Raw genomic sequence first — 25,237 nt, forward strand, 5'->3', positions numbered from 1 at the left:
TGTCTTTAAGGCTTGCCTGCCTTTTCTTTAAGAATTTGAAATGCAGTTTTGAATTTGGGGCTTCATTTAGAGATTGTCTGCCCTACAAAGTTAGCAAGTTTGCCAGTAGGGCTGTTCTTCTATTCCAAGTACAATACAGTTAAAATTTGCTGTACAGGTTTGAGCTAACTGCATTGTAATAGGGCCACATAATGAAAAATAGCCAAGGCTTTGGTCTGATTATTAGAGTACAGTCAAGTCTTGACCACACAGTAGATTTAACCATGCTGCACCTGGGACTAGGGACAGCATTGTTGCAACTAGTTGTAATGTAGTTAGGCTCCTTTTCCAAGGAAAGAAAAAGAAAGTAGAACACAGTATCAGGGTCAAACTCATATAGTAGAATTTTCCAGAATATCAGGAAACGTAGATGCAAAATCAGATTAGCTACAATTTGTGCGATCTACCATGACAGCATCCACGCACCAGGTAGTAAGAATGCTCTGCAAGCACAAGTAGTAGGGAAGCACTGGTGAGCTCACCTGTAATGTGGTTGCACCCAGTTAAAGAGAGAGATCTGAAGATTATTTAACTGTGTAGTGTTTCTCAAAAACAAACACTCACTATTCTAACAATTATTCTTTTGTCCCTTGCATTCAGATCATGTGGATTTGCAAACCTTTTTAAAACTGCCTAAATAAATGAGTAGCTATAAAAAGCACTAATGCCTTATGTATGTGTTGTGCCATGCTGAACTTACAATGCTGTAGAAAAATCTTTTTATTGTGGATTTTTTAAAGTGGTGTTTTTATCTGCACAGGAAGAAGTTTTATTATTTTCCATTCAGTAACAATGTCGCTAGCTATGAACTCAAAGCCTGATGTGCCCGCCTGGTCGCTGTGTTTATGCAGAAGGGTGTAAATATTCCATGGAGTAATTTAGCTACATAACTCAGATGGTGATGATGTAAGTTGCATGGTTAAATGTCCATGTATTCTCATTGGTTCCCCTTGACAGAACAAGGAGCAGTAGTCTCAAGTTGCAGTCGGGGGTGTTGGCTGGATATTAGAAAAAACTACTTTACTAGGAGGGTGCAGGAGTACTGAAATGGGTTACCTAGAGTGGTGGTGGAATCAAGACTTTTAAGGCTCAGCTTGACAGTGCCCTGGTTGGGATGATTTGATTGGGGTTGGTCCTGCACTGAGAAGGGATTTGGACTAGATGCCTCCTGAGGTCTCTTCCTGCCCTAATCGTCTGTTATTCTTTTCTGCCTGCCGTTCGGTGCTTAGCTTCAGGCTCCTGCTAACCATGCCATTATTGCCCTCTTGCTATTGGCCTCACTCACCCTGCTCCCCGAACTCAGCACCGTCCTTCTCTCCCCATTCTGTTCCCATTTCACCTTCTCTCCCTTTCCCACAAAGTTTATTTTGTCCCCTTGCCTTTGCCACTTTACTCCACCTGTGTGCTGTATCCAGTTCCTCCACATTCATCTGTTTTTAGATGATAAGCCATGTGTGACAAAGACTCTCTCTTCGTACATATTTGGAAAGCACCTAGCACATCAAGGCTCGGTAATCTAATGACAATAGTATTTCAGCTTTGTCTTCCAGCTGTTGCATCACAAGTATGGAGAAGACCTGTGATTTCTCTGCAATCTATTCATCAAAACTTTATATTAAATCGAGCGTGCCTATTATCAATTTAACCTGTGACTAAACATTTTCCCAATGCATTTGGCGTCTTGACAACTAATAATTATCATGTGTAATGTTTTAAATACCTATTATTCATGTTTATTTAGGATCACTATTAACAGAATAATAAGATATTGTTACCAAAAATGTGCAGACCGAATAAGCATATCTTCAGGTAATCATGAGATTACATTAATCATTATTGAAAAATGAACATGTTTTATCTTAAATACTGTTCCAGAGGCTTTTGAAAAAGCAGAGCATGTTTATTAAGTTCCTAAATTCTGCACTATATTCCCCCGTTTTGTTCATGATTTATGGTCACTTCTGTTCCTTGGGCTGTTGCTTTAACCTGCACAATTTATCAAACTAAACCCACAGTCTCACTTGAGAAAGTGTCCTGTGCTGTGATTTCTGCAGTGTGGCCTGTCTTTCTCCTACTGAGTCAGGTTTCTATTGCTACCATGTTCTCTTTCTGACTGACAGGGAATGGATTCCTGAGATTCATTTCTCCCTGCAAAGGGATTGTTTCCTTAAACATAAAATTAATTGGCAATTCCTAATTACAGGTGTGAGCCCAACAGCTACTTAATTCTGTTTCCTCTCTCAAACAGAAGAGCAAAACATTTTCTTCTGGTGTTTGCTGACTTTTACTTGCCTTCATTCCTCTACAATTCGAAGAATGCATCTGCAGTAGTATTTCAGTCAGAAGTTGAAGTAAGGAGGTGCTCCTGGTTTGCCATGCTGGCAAGAGAGCTGGCCCCGGGTGCATTGCTGAGAGCTGGGAGAGGGATTTCAGGCCGCGGGGCAGCACAGTCAATGGGCCCCCATCCCCCTTCCTCAGACAGAGCCACACGTCACCCCCCTCCCCAGCCACCCCTCACATCTTTTCCCCAAGTGGTCCTGTGCCCAGCTCAGCTCCTTCCCCTCTCTGTCCCCCGCGCGGTCCTGCCCCCCTCCATTTGGATCTTTTCTCCCAGAAGTTCCGACCTACTCTGCCTCCCCGCCCCCACCCCATTCTCCTCCCTTCCCAGCCTGGTTCCTCCAACCCCCTCAGACCTTGCTCCCCACAACCCTGTGTCCAGCTCTACCTCAGAGCTCAGCTCTCTCCTTTTCTTCCCAGCCCGGCTCCCCCTCCATCCCCACCCACCCTGCAGCTCCATGGATGTGAGCTCCCTGGCTCCCAGCCATCCTACCATGCTGTTACAGCAGCCCTTTTTACAAGGGCCTTGGCAGGGCTACCTTAGCAGCATTGGCACTGTCAGCCTTGGGCCTCCCTAAATCTGCCAGGTTCCTGTGCAACTGCCCCCTTTGCCATGTCAGCGAGTCTGTTCCTACACACCCAAGTCCCCCTCCTGCAACCCCCTCCACCCCAGTTCTCTTCCCTGAGCCCCTGTGCTCTACCTCACACTTAAACTTCTTACAAGTACTGTCATGTTGCAACTCCCTCCAGCCCAGCCCAGCCCACCTTCCCCCGCCCGTGAGTGTGAGAGAGAGAGAGAGAGAAGACGCTACCTATAAGAAATTTGTTACTTTTGTCCCTGTTTTCAGAAGATAATTTGTCTCTTGATGCTTCATCTTTGCTCAGAATTTAGTGTCTGTCTACAAGATATTTTTCTCTCCAAAGAATATCCAGAATAAAAGAAGTTTTCTTAGGTAAATAAAACCTACTTCTACGCTGCAAACTTTAAATGGTAGTTGGGTTTGTCTTTCTTGTCTGTGTAGTTCCATTATTTCCTTTCCATGTTATGCAAAGTCATTCTCTTTATCTTTCCTCTTCTCCACCAAAAGACACCTTTTCTATCATAAATCCAGAATCGAATTAATTGTCAGTTGTAGAAAATCTGTTCACATTGTTCTTTATGTTCTGAGCTGGGGATACTTTACATCAAGGAAAGTGATTAATAATTGCTTTAGCAAAAGGATTTTAAAGGGTGAAAATTATTTAAAAATACTTTTTATCTTAGTGTGCATGTTTTTATGTGATAATAGGTTAGAAAAGGTGTGTGTTAAATACATTTAGACAATGGAGTTTTTGCAAACTATGGAACATTACAAAATACAGAGCTGAGAACCCCCACATAATGTTTATAGAATCTGCTCCTGAAAACATAGGAAGCTCTTGCCTTTCTTAATACCTCCTTCCAAGATGTCTCAAATATCAAGCATGCTGCTGATTAAGTCAGCTTATTCCTGAATCATATGCAGTGTCATCAGGTGTTTCTGTATGCCTTGTGCTCATTGTTCTGTTTTAATCTACCATTCATTCAACAAAGGGAAAAGCACGCAAAAAATCAAGTTTACATGATGCTAACGTTGCAGCACAATGAATGAATTGTAGGGGATATTTAAATTGGTCCTTCCCAGGAAAACCAGACACTGTGCTTTGTATATGCTGCTTTCTGATGTACAAAGAAGGCCTGAAAGTGGGGAGTGGTTTCTGCTTGCTTTTTTTACATTGGAAATTCCAGCTTTGTATGCTCCAGTTTTCCTGGAAGAGACTATGGATGATTGGAGCTTTCCTAGAAGTAAGACATTACTTGTACTAAGAAATGAAATCTGAATAATTGAAAGGAAGAAGGATTTTTCAGACTCTTGAAAATCTGTTGAACACAAATATCTGACACTTATGGGAGGAAAATATATTTGACAAAGACTCTTCTAGTGCTTAAGTGAGAGCTAAACAAACTCCTGTTCCAGTTCCTGGCCCTCTTCCAGGAAAAGGGGGAAGATGTGACAAACCAGGGCACAGCCCTTCTTTATACAGAAAACTCTTTCATATCTGGTCGCCCTGGGACTGAGAGGTTGCTGGATATTCAAATATTCTGTATAATAGAGAGGTATACTCAGCAATGCATAACACTAAAGAAAAACAAGGTTAGATATTAAGAAACAAACAGAAATGTATGCAGAGTACTTTATTTACCAACAACAGTAGTATTGTACACTGTAAACTTATACTGTCTTTGCTGTATCAGTTGTATTTACTCTCACTATACTGTATTTATGGAAGACGTACCTAAAATATACTTAGGGTTCAAAGGCTGGTTATTTGTGAGTTCCGGACAGTAGAATGCCGGTGATGAAAGCGTTCACTGTACATTATAGAAAGAGGGAGAAAAAGGGCACAAGCCAATTGTTTCATTTGCAGGCCACCTGGTCATAAACCAGATATGGTCATCCCACTTATGTGTGTACCACAGGGCTCTCGGATACATCTCCAGTGTCATTTAACCTCAAGAGCTGCTGAACTTAGCAGAATAAGAGTAGGATGCCAACACGAACTCCAAAGTGCCTTGCTTTTATGTGATTCCAGAACATGCATGTCTGTGAAGGTGGGGTTCTGAAATGGATGCAGTCCAGTCACAACAAAAATGTTAGTCCTCGGGCTATTCTGCAGGTAGGTTAGAGCAGTTTTGCAGTCCTCCACCAGCACAAACTGTCCTAACGAAACTAACCGTGTATGGGGGTCACTGATTGTCATAGAGCCTCTGTCGTGCAGATGCTACTATCCTCCTATTGAAGGTGGGGCCGAGGGTGCAGCCAGAGTGTCCCTGCCCCCTCGTGGTCCTGGCTGCGGTATGAGCCCTTTGGGTTTGTGGCAGTCTGCTTCGCTGAGAACCTACATTTCCTCTAAGCTGCACTGCCCTCTGGCTGCACAGCTGCCCAACAAGCTCTTTGCAGAGGCTCATGGGGGGCTTGTGGATCATGCCACCTCGGCCCAGCTGCCCCATCAGGGAGCTGCTAGGGCAGTTCTGTGATGGGCTAGTGGGGAAGGGCCCTTCCAGGTTCCTGCTAATTTTTTCCATCCATGGGCAGAATAAATTTTGTTACATGCACCAAGGCATGTGTGGATGTGCACCACTCATGCTGCCCACTGTGGGTGGCAGTGGGTGCTCTGCTAGTCAGCTGGGCAGCACCCAAATGTCTCCTGGGCAGCTGCCCAAGCCCTCAGCTAATGGGGAACACTGGGCCTGCTCCACTGGTCATGGCAGCCGAGGGCTGGAGAAGGGAGCATCTCCCCCATTTCTGGCCGCAGCAGGTCAGTGCTGGGAGTGGGGAAAGGTACACCTCCTCTGGCCGCCTCATCCATCGCCGCTCCGTGCAAGGGCTGGGGGAGGACTCACTCCCCCCCTGCACCAGCCACAGCTGCTCCGTGCTAGGATCAGAAGGACCCAGTCATGGCACCCTACCTGGAGATGCTGTTGCCACTGGACAGGTGCCCCCTTCCATAGCTCCCACCCAGCCTAGCCTGGACCTATCCCTGCTGGGGGAGGGATAGCTCAGTGGTTTGAGCATTGGCCCATTAAACCCAGGGTTCTGAGCTCAGCCCTTGAGGGGAACATTTAGGCATCTGGGACAAATAGATTGAAGGATGGGGGTGAAGGGATGGTGCTTGGTCCTGCTAAGAGGTCAGGGGGCTGGACTCAATGACCTCCCAAGATCTCTCCCAGTTCTGAGATGTGTATCTCCTTAATTTCTCTCTTTTCACCTCTGACCTGGCCCCAAGCTGCTGCGGTGAGAGAGGGCTGGGCTGGGGTGTGGGGGAGCAGTTCTTTCTCTCTGGTGCAGCCTGCACACCAAACCCCTCACCCCAGGCACCAGCCCCGGGGCCTCATATCACCATACCTCACACTCCTGCACCCCAACCCTGTGCCCCAGGCCTGAGCCCCCTTCCACACTCACAACCCATTGGCCCCACCCTCGCTATGAATTTTATGTCCACCAATATTAATGTGATGCGCTCCACATCACCTCCATGACGGTGCACACAATAAAATCCATTCCACTCAAGGAGCTGGAAAAAGTAGAGAGAACACGGCTTAGAACAGCTTCTCTGCTGCTTCAAGTGGGCCTGGGATTAAGGGAGGGCAACAGTAGCTTCCACCTGACATCCATTATGTTCTGAGCTGTGCCAAGGACTCCCTGAGCTCAGCTCAGGAGCTCTGCCATTATGTTTGTCTGCTGTCAGCAGGCCAGCAGCCCCCCAGAAGCCTTCACGTAAAGAGTTACAGTAAGTCAACTCCAGAGCGCAGGAGGGGACAGGTGGAATTGTTGGCCTTTGGAGACCAGTTGGTACTCACAGTAGCTTCAATTTTTTTGATGGAAAGTAGTGGGCCCCACTGAGTTATTTTTATCTTCTTTCCCTTGTAGCGCTTGGTACAGGGCAGAATACGCCATCTCCCAGCCAAATGGATAAAGCTCTCAACGTGAAGGATTGATATGGCTCTTTTAGCCGTAGTTGCACAATGAAAATCAGTTAAGATCGTTACATTACTATCTAAGCACACCACTTTGTGGAATTTAAACCTGGCTTTTCAGAAATTGTGCCTGCACCAGAAAATAACATACCAGCTATAGGAAAGCATTTATTCCTTCTTGATTTGCACCTGCCAGACACCCACTGTTTCACACATTTCCTATGGACTTTCTGCTTAGTATGTATAGGTTGAACTGCTCTAATCTGGAACTCTCTCATCTGGCAACATCTGTAATCTGGCATGATTTTAAGTGCTAGCCATCCCGGGAGCTGAGAAGAGGGAGGATGTGAAGAATCTGTGATCTGGCATGATTTTAGTTAGTTGGACAACCACTAATCATGGGAGCGGCCAAGTTTCCCCGGGGTCCCATAAAGTTTGTTTCCAGCCACCAGTCCTGGCTCTCTCTGTTCTGTGCTGTTATTTAGCTGTAATTTGCCCCTCAATATCTTCTAAGAGCTCAGGAAGCAGTGGAAGTGTTGGTAATGTGCTAGACAATATTGACCTCCCATAGTCAGGCAAATTCTCTCATCCAGCACCAGTCAGGTCCCAAGGGTGCTGAACTAGAGAGATTCAACCTGCATTTGTGTTGAGTGGCAAGGACAGGTATTTGCTGCTTCAAAGTGATAAGTCCATTATAGCTGGAGTATGACATTTTTGTTAAGGAGCATAGTACAAATGAAGGAGCCAGAAAAAACATATCCCCATATATTTTCTTCTTGAACTCTTGGCTTTAGATACTCTAGGGCACAGATAATTATTAGGGTTTAGTAACAATTATACAGTACTGTAAATTTACCTGAAGTTTTACAAGCTTACACTAGGAATGAGACATGTCTTATAAGAACATAACAACATAAGAATGGCCATACTGGGTCAGACCAAAGGTCCATCCAGCCCAGTATCCTGTCTGCCGACAGTGGCCAATGCCAGGTGCCCCAGAGAAGGAGAACAGAAGACAATGATCAAGTGATTTATCTCCTGCCATCGTACTGAAGGCTAGGGCACTATACTTTACCCCTGGCTAATAGCCATTTATGGACCTAACCTGCAAAAATTTATCGAGCTCTTTTTTAAACCCTAATAGAGTCCTGGCCTTCACAGCCTCCTCCGGCAAGGAGTTCCACAGGTTGACTGTGCACTGTGTGAAGAAAAATTTCCTTTTATTAGTTTTGAACCTACTACCCATCAGTTTCATTTGGTGTCCCCTAGTTCTTGTATTATGGGAAAAGGTAAATAGTTTTTCTATGTTCACTTTCTCCACACCATTCATGATTTTATATACCTCTATCATGTGCTAGCCATCTCAGGAGCTGAGAAGAGGGAGGATATAAAGAATATGAAAGAGGAGGGAGGTGGGGTTATCGGGCTAGCTAGTTTTAAGGGAGTGATTTGAAGCAGGTGTGGAGAGATGCACTTGACAGGGAAGAATTCAACCGATGGAAGCCAGAAAGCGAAGAATGAGACGAGATGAGCAAGTACAGAAAGCATGGGGAAGAATAGCTTGGAGAAACGAGAGAAGAGGAATATTCAGATAAAATGATGTAAGGCTCTGCGTGCGACAACAGCTGTCTTGAATTTCAAGCGATAAGAGAAAGGAAGGAGGGGCTGTTGTGGCTGGAGAACACTCAGCAAAGAGAAGAACGTTCAGCCATGGTTTACTATGGAACCAAAGGGCAGCACATTTGAAAGTTATAAAGGCTGCACATCTCATTGCCACAGGATATCACTGAGGCCAAGAGTTTAGGAATGTGAAAAAAAGAGCTTTTTTGTACAGTTACTGAGACTATGTTATAGAGAGTTTAAAAAAGAAAGATGGAAAAGAATCGTGTTAATGGAGGGATAGAAAACCTCATTCCTCAGAGCGTAAACCAACTTCTCAAGAGTGGGGTCAGGAATAAACCATGTGGACAGGTTATTCCTTTGCAGCCTACGTGCAGGGGTGATTGCATCTTCCAGTGGAGCTATTGATATTAGTCATTGGAGGAAGCAGGGTAAAGAGACCTTTGATCTGATCCACTCTGACAGTTCCTATAATCCTCTGTAACACACTTTTAAGTAAAATTAAAGTTGCTAAGAGGATTTGGGGAAAATGTTGTGACTGAACAGCACTGGGTTTATATAATCTCATCAACTAGTGTATTAAATAGTTCATGAATTTTTGAATAATCTATCAGGTGTTGCGTAGAGAAGTTTAATTGTGAGCATCTGTAAATGCTTTTTTTGGGTTTAAATTTTTACATGGTTTTGATTACTCTGCATAAACATGCATTTCTGGGTTCTTCGGGTTGAATAGAGAAAGTTAATAAATAGTCCATTTCAATCCAAGATTTGTTTTTAAACGCTACACTATTTCTGTAAAGAACGTGTAAGAAGCAGCATTAAATTCCCATTCCCCAACCTTTTAAATAAAATTCCTTTAGGAGAAAAAAATTGCACAGTCTGTGTTACACTGAGTAATTATCCCCCCTGGGAAGCAGAATATAAAGATCTTTAAAGTCATTCAACTGAGAGAACAAGCACTTTAAGTTTTGCCTCGAAGGAGTTATGTATTACATTATCAGCTGCTTGCTCCAGTGTCAGTGTGTCATGCCTTGCAGGTTAGCAGGTTTTGGCAGAGGAAATGAAACCCAGTCAGTTACTGCAGGATTTATAGTAGACCTGCTGTTGCAGGAAGTGGTGAAAAGTTGATTGATAGTCTGAGGCAAAACTCTACAGTAAGAAACAGGATGTATGTTTGCTATTTATACCTGGTTTTCTCTTTTCCCACATTTCAAGACATTCACTTGCTTTTTGTTCTCTGTGTTTATGAATTTATGGCACAGTTTTCTGGTAAAGCGTGTGCTGAATTTCAAATACTTGAAGAAACTTTTATGGCTACAGCTGTACTAAATGAGCTTGCTAAGCCTGAAAGTTGACCTGCCCCATCTGTTGTCCGCTATTGTAGGCCTTACGTGAAAGATTTAGCAGGGTTTTTTTGTTTGGTTCATTCTTAGGAACAATACTAAATACATTTAAAATAAATCCAGAATTGATTTATTCCACAGTATGTTCTAAAACAGGTGTAAGCATGCTGCTATGATAGGAGATAGAACACATATGAAATAGGGCTGTAATTAGTGATATAGTTGCAACATGTTTTTCTTTTAAACTTTGGGTGTGTCTACACAGGCACAAATCTTCAAAAGAGCCATGTTAATGACCATTTTGAAGATTACTAATGAGGCGCTGAATTGAATATTCAGCACCTCATTAGCATTAGGACACTTCTGGCTGCGGCACTTCGAAAGCACCTTTCGAAATCTGATCGGAATAAGGCGATTTCGAAAGGGGCAGGTCCTTTCAAAAAGGACCCCTGTGCAGCCGTGCAGAGCCGTGCGCTTTCGAAAGCGGGGCTTTCGAAGTGCTGCAGCCGGAAGTGTCCTAATGCTAATGAGGCGCTGAATATTCAATTCAGCGCCTCATTAGTAATCTTCGAAATATTGCTATTTTGAAGATTTGTGCCCATGTAGACACAGCCTTTATGTATCAGGAAAGGTCAGTTTTGGAAAACTCACTGTGTGAGATAATCGTCAGCTGATCAGTTCTTAAATCTAATTTTTTGGCATTGTTACTTTTTAAAAAGTAGAATGCATTATTAGCATAATGAGAATTTGTTTGCTAAGTGTGTGACACAAAATAGACTGACTAGGCAAATATTGTCCCAAAGATTATATTTTAAACCTACCATTTTAAAAAAAAGCAGGTCTAAATCTTAGCCTTTTAGGATTTCATTTTTCTTTTTAATGCAACTGATTTTCTTACTCTTAAATATGTATTTGGCATGTCTCAGTGATTCAGGAGGGTAGGCATCAGACTCATTAAAGATGAGACGGGAAGGTTTGTCTTCTTCAGGAGTTGTGGTTTAAGAAATTGTAGAGGAAAGGGAAAAAGAGGAGCAGTTAGAAGAATGAGCACGGTATTTGAAATTATTTGTATGCAGGTTTGAATATGCTGTGGGTGAATAACATTTAAAGTAGAATGATCAGACTTGTTTAGAGGAGAGGCATATTTGTAACAGATGTGAGACATTTCTCTTAGCCATGAAATCTGAGTTCATCTTTTTTTGCAGTAAACTCTGTTTTGACCAGTATTCAATGAACGGGTACTCTCTAATAACCACCATTAACAATAGCTGCCACCAGGCACTATCCTGGCACCTAGGTTTCTTCGTCTGGCCTTAGATAACTGAAGGACATTAAAGAGAAAAAATGATAGTTTAAAAAGAGTGCAAAAGCCCAACAAGAAGAACCTGATAAAATATATTTGGGAAATACATTGTATGTTGGTTAATACTAAGAGAAAATTGTCATACATATTTAAATTTGGGGTAGGACTTCATCCCCGCTAGATTCACAACTTACGAGCTGCTTCATACCAGCTGACAGGCCCTTGGCCGGCCAATTGCTTAAGTTTTACAACATTAAAAATAGATAATATCTCTGCTGAGATTTTTTTGTTGCTTTCTCATCACTGTTGTAGTCCGTGTTTCTCATCACAATGTATTTCTAAAGCTTGTAAAGAAAAGCGGGCTTCTGAAAAATTAACAGTAAGGCTACAGCTACACTACGGGATAAATTCGAATTTCAGGCAGTTAAAGCTTGATTGTACTAAGTGACTGTCGTCACTGTAAATACCATTAGCTCGATTTTAGCAGCACTGATATCAGTAGCATAATATCCTCAGAAGCGCGTGGGTTCCAATGTAACAGTTCGAATGAAGACTGGAGGGGAAGCGCCATGTCTTTGAATTGAATTCATTAGCCTTCAGAGGCTGACTGGCACTTTTGCACCTGGCTCCCAGCTGCGGGACACTCACGGGAACAGGGAAACTGACCAGCACAGCAGCCCTGATCAGTTTCCCAGCTCATGCAAGTGGCGGGGAGCTGAGAAACTGCGGGCATTGATGCACCTGGCTCCCTGCTGCCCATCACTCATGGGAGCCAGGAAACTGACCAGAGCAGCACCTGGCTCCCTGCTGTGCCTGGCTCCCGACCCACCCCCCCCGAGCCAGGCGCAGCAGCGCTGGTCAGTTTCCTGGCTCCCTCAAGCTGCAGGGACCCGGGAACCAGGCAGCAGGGTCAGTGCTGCCAGTGGTGGGGGTGGAGCAGGGCCTGTGGGGGAGGGCATAGAATGTGGGGCTGAGGGAACTGTGGGATAGTTTCCCACAATGCACTGCTGCAACAGTCGATGTTTGGCCAGTCGAGTGTGGCAGCACTAACTCGACTCTGTGGGAAGTGAGGATACTCAAAATCGAATTTATAAAACCCAGTGTTATAAAATCAGATTAATCTGGTAGTGTAGACGTAGCCTCTGTTTGTTGAGGTGACAACATCCATCTCTGCTTTTGTAGCCTAGAAGGGGAGAATAAGTTCAAGTAGATAGGGGATAATTTGTATTTTTGTTCCCTTTTCTGTAGGAGGAGGTTGTTTACAAACAGAATGAATAACAAAAATGTTTAACTCCCTGCTGCTTATTATCGGACAGGAAATGTTTTTTTCTAGAATTTAACAATGTGTGTTGTTCTTATTTAAAGGTCAAAAAAGTTGGCAGCGCTGGCTGAATCCTTACAGAAAGCCAAACTAACCAAGGCCCATTTAGGGTTTGAACTAGAAGAGCTGGAATCAGCTGCACTTCTGGTACAAGAGGAAGAAAATGAGTTAAAAGCTGTCGTTGCAGTTTCCAAGCAACAGCTGCCTTCCTCTGAATTGGAGACGAGTGACTCTGAAGAATCAAGCAGTACTTCATCAAGTGAGGCAGAAAGCTCTGATTCAGATGAACAAGAGTCCTCAAACAGTGAAGATGGGGAAATAAATTCTCTACAAGATTCACTCCAAGAGGAGAGGACAGCCTCACTTATTGACTGCAGCGGATCAGGGAAAGACACAGACACTTCGAAGGTATATGTTAGTGATGAAAAATCAAAGTCTTCTTTACAATCTACATCTGTTCCTGGAAAACTGATAGAGGAATTAGGAAAGAAAATGCGCACTGCAGTTAGGCTTTCAGAGCAGCCTGAAGAATTAGCTACTGCAAGCCACGCAACTTTGCAAGAGAAAGGAGCAAATTATGCATTTGAACCCCAAAGACTTTCAGAGGGGCCAAGCGGAAATGAAAATTTCTTGGAGGTTTCCCCAAAGAAAAATATACTGCTGTTTGTTGACAGCACAAATGAAGAGGAAGACTGAACAAGTGCATTCGGAAAAACTCCGATCCTTTAGGTAATACAGCTCATTGCTAAAATGACATACAGCTGCTACGTCGAGTGTGCAAAAAGGGGGTGATGTTTTTCTTGTTTTTTTTTTCCCACTTCCTTGGTTGTTTTTAAACACAAGACTGCTTTAAAGGGACTCAACAGGACTTTCTCAGTCCCTCATAATTAGATATATTTGCTACATCACTGATTCATCAGAAAAGAAATTGTTGATCCCCAAATGCAGGAATCTATACCTTCAGTAACTACCTTCAGGAGCAGTGTTCATTAAGGTGAGTATTGGAAGGAAGAGAGAATGAAATAGAATTGAAAATAGTTGAATCGTCAGTTAACTTTCTCGACTACTTGATAAATATGTTTATATATGTTTGTGGGACTTTTTTAAAATGAAATTTTACTGCATTTCAAATATTTTGTTCCTGACTTCTCTACTCTCAAAAGAATAAAGACTGTCATTAAAATACAAGCAGCACTGGCAGTTTTTGTTTGGAGCGCCAAATAAATGTCCCCCCTTTTTTGTTAGTACAAAGTAAAGGGCATTTCTTTACTGGGCGGTGCTATGTATAAGCTTCTGTTTCTCCAGTCTCGTTATAAATGATGTCCTTTCCTACTTTCAGCGTTTTTGTTTTACTGAGCCATCTGTGTTCTGAAGGGTTTCTAAGCGTAGATGTTGTTTCCCTTTCAAAAATGAAAAATTCTTATTTCGTGTTACTGTTCTAGGGATATTATGAGCAGACTGCATGGTCTAGTGCTCCAAGCATGGGAGCAAAAGTCAGGAACTCGTGATTGCTTGTCCCAGCTGTGCCCCCCACTTTCTGGCTCTTTGAAAAAGTCACTGTACCTTCCTAGTCCTCATTTTCTCCAGCAGTAAAATATGAATAATATCTGCCTGTCCCAGAGGGATGTGGTGAGAACATTCATTAATGTCCTCATAATAATAGTGCAGTTTTACCAATAAAACGCTCTATGTGTTTCCAGGCAGGTCTGACTTACCTGGAAAAAGTTGCTTTAGGAGGAAAAGTAGTTTCAATGGTCTTTTGCGTCCATGTGTATGTCTGTGTCACTAACATTAAAATTCAGCTTTGGGGGACTGACCATCCAAATTTGAATTTGGGAGCATCTCTAGTGGTTTGTCATTAGTAAGTGACGGTGAAGAGGAGTGGTTATTGCCTGGTGGAAGGTTCTGTGCTGTCATTGGAACAGGGTAACAGACTGGTGAAGAGGAACAGGATTTCCATGTTCTCGTGGGAGCTGTGAAACTCCAGCACATCTCAGACTGATTCTTCCCACGCTTTCCTTTCAACCTTCGCTTTCAGTTACGAATGCACACAGAAAGTCCCAATTAAAAACGTTACATTCTTCACCCTGGTTCCAGTACACCCAGCACCTCTGAAGTCAGCCAGCTCACTCAGTGCCAAGTCATGCTCCTTTTCCACTCCTGTTGGTAGGAACTGCCATCCTTCACCCCACTTATCCTGAACAGAGGTGGGGAAGGTACCCACAAAGTTACTTGAGTACAAGTGCACCTGCTTTCGCTTCTGGATACCTGAATACAATCAAGATGTGTGTGTTCGCGTGCGTGTGTGGGTACTTTTTCCAGAGAGACACCGGTGGCCTGTGTTTAAGTATATCCACCCACCTTCCCCCAAGCAGCTGTAGTTTTACTCAAGTAACTTTTTGGGTATTTTTCCACCTCTGATCCTATATTTATAATCCTAGGTACCCGCGAGTTACTTCACCACCCCTAGTTTTCTCCTCTTGCTATAAGGGTATTTTGAAACAACTGTGAGTTATTTTGAAATAATGTGGTCCTGCTTTTGGGGGGAGTAAGCATCATGTCCCTCCCTCCCCTGCCCCCCAGCTTCTGTCCTTCCCCTCTTAGTCTCCACAGGGGCCACCAGGTCCTCAGAACATGGGGAGGTGGGTCTCCCCACTTACGCCCAAGCAGCTGCAGCTTCCCTACCACCTGGAAGCAGGTAGCATTCACAGCCTCATCCCTGCGCCCCTCCCACATTCCAGGTTCCTGTCCCCTTCCCTCCCCTCTTATATGTCCCCCCTAATAAAAATGTCATTTTTGGTACCTTCCTCATCCGACAACTAATCGAGCATTTTTTTCTCTCCCAACTGACAATCACATCCAAAATATAGCTGTATATGAGCAAGATACGTTTGAGAAAGGCAGAGAGAAAACAGGTAGAAATAAAGGGTGAATGTTGAAACTTGCTAGAAACAGGCTTCAGAATGCTTAACTGCGTACACCAAGCAATTGTGTAGCGCCTTAAAGACTAACAATTTGATTATATTAGGCAATGAGCTTTTGTGGGGAAGTGGGTCTTACCCACAAAAGCTCATTACCTAATACACAAAGTGTTAGTCTTTAAGATGCTACAGGAGTGCTTGCTTTGTTTTGTGAAGCTACGAACTAACCTCTCTGTTAACTAAATACAGGTGAGTTTCTGAGAAGTAGCCATGTTAGTCTGTAGCTTCACAAAAAACAAGCAGTCCTGTAGCAAATGAAGGTTGCAAAAGTTAGAGGGGACACATTAGAGTCCAGGTCTGCTGCTTTCACTTTGTTTTTGCTCTCCCCCATTTCGTGGCAGGCTGCCAAGGACAGCTGGTTTGCCTGTTCTGTAAACAGGATTGTTTCTCTCTAGGAACTGGTTACCTCCTTTCGAGAGAAATAAATCTCTTTGTTCCAAAGGATTAACCCTCTTAGTGACTAAGGACATTGCACCACTCTGCCTTTGGCCGAGCACATGAGAACTCTCTCTCTTCCCATTATTCCGCAGGGAATCTTTCTGTAGTCAAATGCCTGCAGTGTTTCCTCAAAGCGACATGGTAGAATATGTCTTATACTGAACATGGTAACTCCCTGGGACACTTTGGGGTTTCACCCAGACTTGTAAGGGGCTGTGTCGCCACCTGACCTGTAACCGTTTGCACTTCTGTGCAGTGCAGCTTTGGCTCAGAGCCCTGAGACCATGAGTCTGTTTTCAGCTGTGACCTTCTGTTACCCTGGTTACTCCTCACGGGGTGACAAAACAGCCTGCCAGTGCACGTCTCCCCGAAACCATCTCCTTTAAGTGCACAGATGCTCTCGCTACAGCGCACTCCAAAGCTTATCAAGTTCCACCGTTCCATAAAAGAGACAGAATGCAGCATGAGTCTGTTCCTTGGCTGATGATTTTAGATTCATTTGAAGGAGGGAGCGGTTTTTAGTATAACAAGATGGTTATGTTTATTACCAAGGACCAGCTATGTTGGTGATACTGAGTAGGAGTGGGGATAGAAGTCATTACAAACAAAAGTACATGTGCTTTAAAGACTGAAATATAACAAGCTGGAGTCTTGTTTGGAGTCAGTTTCTCACCATAGTCAGAAGAACATAAGAATGGCTGTTAGTGGGTCAGATCAAATGTCCATCTAACCCACCATCTTCTCTGCCGACAGTGGCCAGTGCCAGGTGCCACAGAGGCGGTGGACTGAAGACCATGATCAAGTGACTTGCCTCCTGCCATCCATCTCCAGTCTCTGACAAACAGAGGCCAGTGACACCATTCCTACCCCCTGGCTAATAGCCTTTTAGGGACCTAACCTCCATGAATTTATCTAGCCCTTCTTTGAGCTCTCTTATAGTCCTAGCCTTCACAGCCTCCTCTGGCAAGGAGTTCCACAGATTGACTGTGCACTGTGTGAAAAGGAACCTTTCTTTTATTAGTTTTAAACCTGCTACCCATTAGTTTCATTTGGTGTCCTCTAGTTCTTACATAATGGGAACAAGTAAATCATTTTTCTTTAGTCACCCTCTCCACACCGCTCATGATTTTATATACCTCTATCATATCCCCCCTCAGCCTCCTCTTTTCTAAACTGAAAATCCCAGTCTCTTTAACCTCTTCTCACATGGGACCCATTCTGAACCCATAATCGTTTTAGTTGCCCTTTTCTGAACCTTTTCTAATGCCAAAACATCCTTCTTGAGACGAGGAGATCACATCAGTACGTGGTTTTCAAGGTGTGGGTGTTCCATAGTTTTGTACAGGGGCAGTAGAATATTCTTTGTCTTATTTTTTATTCCTTTTATAATAATTCCTAACATCTTCCAGCATGTGTGCTTTGTCCTTCCAGATAGCCCAGGTAGAAGAGGGTTAACCACCTGGTAAGCTGGACATGCATGCAGTCTGATGTATTTTCGTGTGATCTGCATCCTCTGAAATGTTTGAATTCTAAATAAATAATGCTTTGCTTTATTGAAGCTGTCTGCTCACTGATTACTACTGTCATTGTCCTGAAGAGAAACAGAATTGCAGACTGGCATAAATCAGGCCTGCTGAGATAAATCACACATAAGAGATTGCAAGCCAGGAGTCAGTCTGTGTGTTGGGGGACATCACCTGATTTCACCTTAAGAAAGAGGTGACAGCTACAGGGGCTGCACTCAGAGAGTAGGAGAATCAGAGGTGTAATTTGCCTGGTGACTATGGCGCATGCCATTCTATGCTCACCTATATCATTAATGATTCTGAGTAGTTAAACACCATGGTTCATGTTCTAGCCAGCGTGGGTCATGCAGCTGATGCAAAGCTGCTCCCAAACCACTGTAGCCAACCATGGGAAGATCACAACAGCGCAAGGAAATCTTCAGAAGGCCCAGGGCGGCGTGATAACTTCTACACTACCTGTATCTCCTGATTACAGTCGGGGCAAGGGGCATGCTGCTTCCTGCTAAAGCTAGACAGACAGGGATCTGCAGGGCAAATAATGCTCTTAGTGACACTAATGCCAGCCCTACCACCCTGTAACTGGGAGTTGTTGCTGATGACGTCTATGGGGAATACAGTCCGGCTCTCTCAGGCTTGGCTGTACTGACATTACAGGGCAAAGAGGAGAGGAAAAAATTGGCTTTGTTCCTAAAGTCAGTAGATGTGATGCTGAATGAACAGGGAGACCACCTACCCAGCAGAGCGTGTCTACCTAATCATTGCAGTATTGCATGTCTGTATTACCAATGATGGGAGAAGTCCTGGGCCTATTGAAATCAATGGGAGTTTTTTCCATTGACTTCAATAGACCCAAGAGTTCACCATCCTGTTGTCCTCCCCCAGCTCCCAACATAAAGGTGTCTGAAACTCTTCAAATTAAACAGCTGGTTTGTTTTTTTAATTAGGTTGGTTTGTCTTCCTTTAACTTTCCAGCCTGTTTTCCTAACAGTCCACGTAGCCGTCAGCCCATACCCAGCCAGGGAGGGAAGCATTGCCGAGACTTGATTTACTGCTGCAAATGATAAATGTGGCAAAGAAATTGATTCACACCCCTGGAGTGAGCAGGGGCCCACAGCTCTTCACCATAGACACAGCTGAAGATTGTCAAAGCTTGCTCTGGTTGGCTCAAGCCTGGGGAACCAAACAGAGAAACGCATGTCAAACAGATAAATGGCTTTGCTGTCTGGAGTGCTCCATGGAGGCCATTGGTTTCCAAGATAAGGTAGAATGTACTCCAAAGCAGGGAGAAGATAAGCCAGGGGAGCAAAAGGAATGGGGACTTGTTTGGACACCTGAACACTTGCAGCAAATGCTCTGCCCCACCCCGCCCCTGAAAAAGCTGCTAGTATGTCTCTGCTCCTGTTTTCTTAAAATATTCTGATACAGTCTTCTAACAGGCGGTCATGATACAGGATGCTAACACAGACAAATGGCCTCATACCTGTTGCCTTATAGTGTGAACAACTAACTTTTCTGGTAAAAACAACAAGTAGTCCTGTGGCACCTTATAGAGTGTGGCAGGGCCAGGGCAGAGGGCCCCCTCAGAGGGAGTCCAAACAAACAGAAGGGCCTGCCGAGCACTAGCAGGGCAATCACAGGCAGCTGGGCAGGAGATGGCTCAACCTAACTGGGGCCAGCTGACTCCATGACTGGGCTACTAAGGGGCCTTTAAAAACCCCTTCACAGGAGGAGGACAGAGGACAGGATGAGGATGAGAGAATCAGGAATACCAGAAACCACTGAGGGAGCATGAGGAGCTTCAGCAGTTCAAGAGGGGGGCCTTGCGACTGCTGCAGCCTGGAGAAGGTACCGGGGGAATCGTCTGGGGAAGTGGCCCAGGAAGGAGAGCTGCTCTGCCAAGGGCTAAGGGAGTCAGCTCTTCCCACTAGCAGCTGCGTAGGGCCCCTGGGCTAGACCCTGGTGGGAGTAAGTGGGGGCTGGGTTCCCCCCCCAGACCACCCCTCACCCCAGTGAAGGCAACTGGGCCCTTAAGTGGGACCAGTGGACTGGATAGAGGCCAGAGGCCCAGGAATAAGACTGACTTTGTCACAAGACCAACAGCAATTTTGGAGCATAAGCTTTTGTGGGCAAAGAACCACTTCCATCTGACACAGCGGGTCTTTGCCCACAAAAACTTATGCTTCAAAACATCTGTTGTTCTATAAGGTGCCATAGGACTACTTGTTGTGCGGATGCAGACTAACACAGCTACCCCCGGGTAATTCTTCTGATGTGTCCCACTGATGTGTTTGTAGGTATGGGATGGTTGATGATAAAACCGAGACTGAAAAACTCAGGGACCTAGAAAGTCAGACTTTTTAAAGTGAAGAGGTCTGGGCAGCAGGCACAGACAGGTCTGGAACCCTGGCTTGCAGCACAAATGAGTGCTTGGTGATTAATGTTAGTCTGGCTCTTATTAGATGGACAAGGTGGGTGAGGTAAGATCTGTCATTGGAGCAACTCCTGTTGGTGAGAGAGATGAGCTTCTGCGCTTAATGCAGAGCTCTTCCTCAGGCCTGGGACATGTCTGATTAACCGTTTGTCATGCTCCAAAGCCACAGCACAGTTCAGCATCATTGAGGAAGCCTGGGACACAAACAGGAGCAGTATGAGATAGGTTAGGATTAAGAGAGGATGGCAGAGCTCCATGAGGACGACAGTTTCCTTGTTTGAATACACCTGGAGTGGGGAATGGGAGCGTTATTGGGTGGTTCCAGTGAAGGAGAGACACGTGCTTCTGGTTCAGGCACTGTCCTGGGAGTCTGGAGTTCGCTGCTCAGTCTTGGCTTTGCTACTAACTTTCTGCTCTGCACATGCCACCTGGGGTAAACCGTGAAGATGTCCCCTCCCAAGGAACCCTCTGCTTATTGATATCTAGCAGTGATCTCTCTGCTTCCTCCTTTGCCAACTGCGTCATCCACTCCTGGCATAGGGCAGCGAAGGCACAGTCTGGAGGTGGGACTTGGGGAGGGAACAAATGGACCATGGAGCTCTGCTTTGACTAATCCTTCAACTGCTTGACCCTCTGCCAATGGGATAAATAAGAACTCTTCCAGTGTCGTCCCAGCATGCACTTGGGTCAAAACACTCCAAATAGGGATGCTGCAACTGGCTCCTGGAGCTGCCACTCCCTAGTGTGTTGGAGCTCTGCCTAGACCCTTAGGGTACATCTAGACTATGCAAAAGATTGACTCAGGTAGGGTCGATCTTCTGGAGTTCAATTTTGTGTGCCTGGTAGAGACACGCAAAATCAAACTGTCTGAGGTTGGCAGTTGACCCTTCCACTCCTCAGTAGCACAAGGAGTAAGGGAAGTTGACATGAGTTTCTCCATTGATCTCCCACTGTGACGATGGCCAGGTAAGTCGATTGCAGGTAAGTCGATTCTAGCTACACAATTGCCACATAGAATGGTGTATCTACAATCAACTCACCTGCCTAGCATAGACCAAGCCTCAGGGGATGTCTTCGCTACCTGGAAGGTTGACTGGGTCAGAGTCGATCTTCTGGAGTTTGATTCTGCATGTCTAGTGGGGACACACACCTATCAGTTGTGTAATTAGTTTCTGCCTCATGTCCGGGATTTTTAGCAATTGGCAGATCCATCCTATTTACAGCAATAGATAAAGTGAAATGTGTGTTTTGCTTTTGTGTCCCACCCACAGTAGTAGCGGGATCAAAAGTCAACCCCTGTACTCCTCAATCCCACGAGGAGTAAGGGAGGTGAACAGGAGAGTTCCTCCCTCAATGAGCTCAGCTATGTAAGTCAATTGCAGAGAAGTTAATTCCAGCTATGTGATTGCCCTAGCTGGACATGCATTTCTACAATCATCTTTAAGGTCTAGGTTAGACCTGGCCTTAGTCTCTGAGGAGCTGAGGCACAAAATCTGCACAATGAGGCTGATGGTATTTCCACCTTTGCCTGTCTTGTCTCTGTAGTCCATGAGATATGGGGCATGAGGTAATGCTTCTGAACCTTTGGCTATCAATTTCTCAGGGTCTCTCTACCCTTCTGTAAAACGGACAGCCGCAGGCCTACCACACAGGGCCAAGTGTGAGGCTTACTGACTGATTCTCCTGTGCTTTCACAGCTGCAGATGAAAGGCTGGGTGGAAGTGCCTGTAATTCTGTTGTTGTGTGAGCCAGGGCTGTTCATCCAGCAGCTAATTTGCCTGCCCTGTATTCCTTATTTATCTGGGGCTCATTAATGATATTAAAGTGAAAACTAGGAACTAACAAAAACCCAGAACATTTGGTACAGGAAACTGCCATGAAACCATGATTTTCATTTTGCGAGATGTACTCCCTGAAAACGATCCCCCATGTGATACTAAATTGCCCTGAATTCACCACACCTGTGTTACCTTTGCCGTTACACTAGTGTAAAAATAGGACCAGGACTGTAATTGACTAGGCTTCACCACGGGTACTAGCTGATGATCTCGGCACCAGTGGCTACAGTGGATGTAGAAATGAGACCTAAGGAGTTGTTTCTTCTGGCAGTAGTTAGGCAAACAGAACTCAGAGCTCACTCCCTCTGCTTTTGCTCTTGAAAAGACCTGTCTTCAGTCCTTCCCTTCGGCCTAGGCATTGCAGGAAGGAAAGGTGTCAGCACCATGTCTTTGCTCTGTGAATGAGCCGGGGTTTGACTGGCACTGCTGCCTTGTCCCTTCTGAGACGCTTAAAGGGATAACTCCATATTGCGTAATCTGAGTCAGCCTCTGCATAGGCAATGGGTGGGGGTGCACAGGGGGCCACTCACACCCTCTCGGCATTGGGGGGCCCTCCACATTCACTATCAGTGCTGTGCTGCTTCTGATCAGTGTGGGGGGACAGTCTCCCCCGTTCCCCAGAGCAGTGCAGTCTGACAGCAGTGCCAGCTTCCTAGCTCATGCTACTCTCAGGCCGCACCACTCCAGAGGAATGTGGGGGGAAGCTGGGGGGGCAGCCCTGTGCTTGCTAAAAGTGGTGCAGGATTTCTGCAGGAAGAGGCAGGTGCCAGGGAGTAGGGGCTGGGAGAAGGCGGGACATGGGCAGAGTGGGAGGGGGAGGGATTTGGACAGGGGGGCGGCAGGCGGGGCACATGGCTAATGGACCCCCAAAATCCCCACCCTGGTCATGTCTGATCCTCCGTAGCTGGGTGGAAATTGCTTGGAAACCATTGGCAGAGTCCAGATTCCCAAAGCAAGGCATGAGCTCCCAGCGGACAGTGGCCTTAGGGAGAGCAGCGTGCTACAAGGTCAGCAGTCTTCCCCCAAAGACCCAAAGTGAGGGTGTGCATTGGCAGCCTGTCCCCTGACTCGCTCTCGTTAGCATGGCGCCTGTGGACTAGGTGGCGAAGGGGGCAGAGAAGCAACCACTGCATGCTAAGCATCCTCTCCAGCAGTGCCATTTGCCCCCATGGGCCCCCTCAGCCCTGGGGTGCGGACCTTGGCAAGATGTAGGCCTTGCCCTGGTCCTCACCACCATGGCTGAATGTCGCTGAGATGCTACCTTGCCTTTGCGGATGCAGGCCATGATGATGTTGATTCTAAGTGAGCAGCTCCATGCTGGCCTCCTGTCGGTGTAAGTCACTCATGACCCTGCAGGGGAGGAAGGGTTACTGATCTGCACGTTCAGACAGTCTGAAGAATCAAGTGGCTGCTCTCCAGCTCAGACAGCTTCTGGCCAGGGCCTGTCCTCTGAGCCTGGGCGTTATAAGAAACACCTCTGTGGTGGGGTGGCTGCCCCACACAGGGAGGAAGGGGTTGGCGGCAGCCCTCAGAGAAGCTGCAGAGAACACCAGCCAGCTAGGAGAGGGCTTCTGGAGCTGACCAATCAAGGACAGACTTGCTGGAGCAGCTCCTATAAAAAAGGCTGCTCAGGAGAGGGTCTGTTTTCTGGAGGAGGAGGGACGGGCTGCCCAGGCAGGGCTAAGGTACTGCAGTGCTGGGCATAGTAGCAAAGTACTAGTGGTGGGTCTTGGCTCGCTGTGGCCAGACTGAGGCCCTGGTGCAAGAGCATGAAGGTGACAGGGCCATGGAGGAAGCAGCCAGGGAATATAATATGGCATTAATGGATGGTGATACACACCCTAGAGCTGGAAGGGACTTCACAAGGCCATTGAGTCCAGTCCCTTGCCCTCCTGGCAGGACCAAGCACTGTCCTGTCTTTTTTTTTTTTTTTGCCTCCAATGTGTTTGCCTGCGATCCCTAACTGGGCCCCCCGCCTCAAGGATTGAGCTCACAACCCCACCTTTAGCAGGCCAGTGCTCAAACCACTGAGCTATGCCTTCCCCCTACTGCTGCTGCTGCTGCAGGGTCACATTTAAGCAACAGATTAATTGGTGGCTTGAAAGTAGGACTAGGAGAAAGGGCGGGAAGTGATGGCCAGCTATAGGCTCCTGGGCCAGGACCCAGAGTAGTGGGCAAGCCTGAGCCCCCCACCCCCCCGCGCCGCCTTTGCTTCTTCTCCTTCTAAGGAAGAGAGTGGGCTGAGTCCAGAGTGCAACTTGCTCCTGAAAGGAGTGGCTGGAGGCTTCACTTGCCCACTGAGGCAAAAGGTGGGCCTGAGGGCCGCCTGCAGGCTGGGAGGGGTGAGGACAGTGGGCTGGGGCACAGCTGGACAGCCTGGACATTGTGCTCCTGAAGTGATGTGGGTCCAGATGGTGGAGAGAGAAGAGGTGATGGTGGGGAATCCCCATTAGATGGAGGTGCTCTGCTGGTCCAAGAGAGCTAATTCCCAGCATGACCAGCTGAAGTCACCACAGTGGCCAATCACAACCCATTACAACCTCCTCTACTTGATGATAGTTCTGCCTGTCACTTGCTTTGCCTTAGTAAACCAGAGTAATGAGTGCTCACCCAGCGAACACCCAGGGTGCTGTGTATGGCAGCCAGATCACATTTCAGGAGAGAACAAATGGCTCATCCTAAATTCCTTCAGTTATCTGCAAGTAGCTTTGTGGGTCCTGACTCTCCATTCCAACCATTTTGTTCTGTCACCCCACAACATATGACTTCCCATCAGCAGTGCTCAGCAACAAGCCAGCTGTTCAAAGGAGGAAACCGTGACCAATAGCATGATGTGAAGAGACATCCCTGTTGTCAGAACCCCCCTGAGCCTTTCAAACAGTAGTAGCTGCAAAGAAGGAGGAGGAGAAGTGGTGAGAAGCAGGGCAGGGTGCACAAGTCAGAGAGGATCAGATCAGCATTCGCCTTGGCTAGGCTGACAGAGAAGGTTCAGAACATAAGAATGGCCATCCTGGGTCAGACCAAAGGTTCATCTAGCCTGGTAAGTACCCTGTTATCTGACAGGGGCCAGTGTCAGGTGCCTCAGAAAATGAACAGGGCAGAAGATCAAGTGATCCATCCCCTTGCCCATTCCAACGTTCTCGCAACCAGGCTAAGGACCCCATTCCTGCCCATCCTGGCAAATAGGCATTGACAGACCTATCCTCCATGAATGTATCTTATTCTGTTTTGAGCCGTATTATATTCTTGGCCTTCACACCATCCTCTGGCAAGGAGTTCCACAGGTTGATTGTGTGAAGAAACACTTCCTTTTGTTTCTCTTAAACCTGCAGCCTATGCATTTCATATGGTGACCTCAAGTTCTTGTGTTATGAGGAGTAAATAACACTACCTCATTTATGGTCCCCATACCAGTCATGAGTTTATAGATTTCTGCAATTGCCTTTAATCATCTCTAAGCTGAAGAGTCCCCATTTTATTAACCTCACCTCGTATGAAAGCTCTTCCACACCCCTAATCATTTTGATTGCCATTTTCTGAACCTTTTCCAATTTCAGGATAA

At 45.8% G+C, this 25,237-nt stretch overlaps 1 protein-coding gene across 2 annotated transcripts in view; it reads left to right on the plus strand.

Annotated features, from left to right (window-relative positions):
- SHQ1 (SHQ1, H/ACA ribonucleoprotein assembly factor) overlaps positions 1-13,617 on the plus strand; it is a 98,043-nt gene extending 84,426 nt beyond the window's left edge. For both annotated transcript variants that reach the window (XM_075005240.1, XM_075005241.1), the window contains one exon: positions 12,506-13,617. In XM_075005240.1, the coding sequence (XP_074861341.1) occupies positions 12,506-13,157 (652 nt within the window). In that variant the 3' untranslated portion in view covers positions 13,158-13,617. The remainder of the gene's footprint in view (positions 1-12,505) is intronic.
- The last annotated feature ends 11,620 nt before the right edge of the window (positions 13,618-25,237 follow it).

This window comes from Carettochelys insculpta, chromosome 11, assembly GCF_033958435.1.
Source record: "Carettochelys insculpta isolate YL-2023 chromosome 11, ASM3395843v1, whole genome shotgun sequence".
In the NCBI taxonomy this organism is placed as follows: Eukaryota; Metazoa; Chordata; order Testudines; family Carettochelyidae; genus Carettochelys; species Carettochelys insculpta.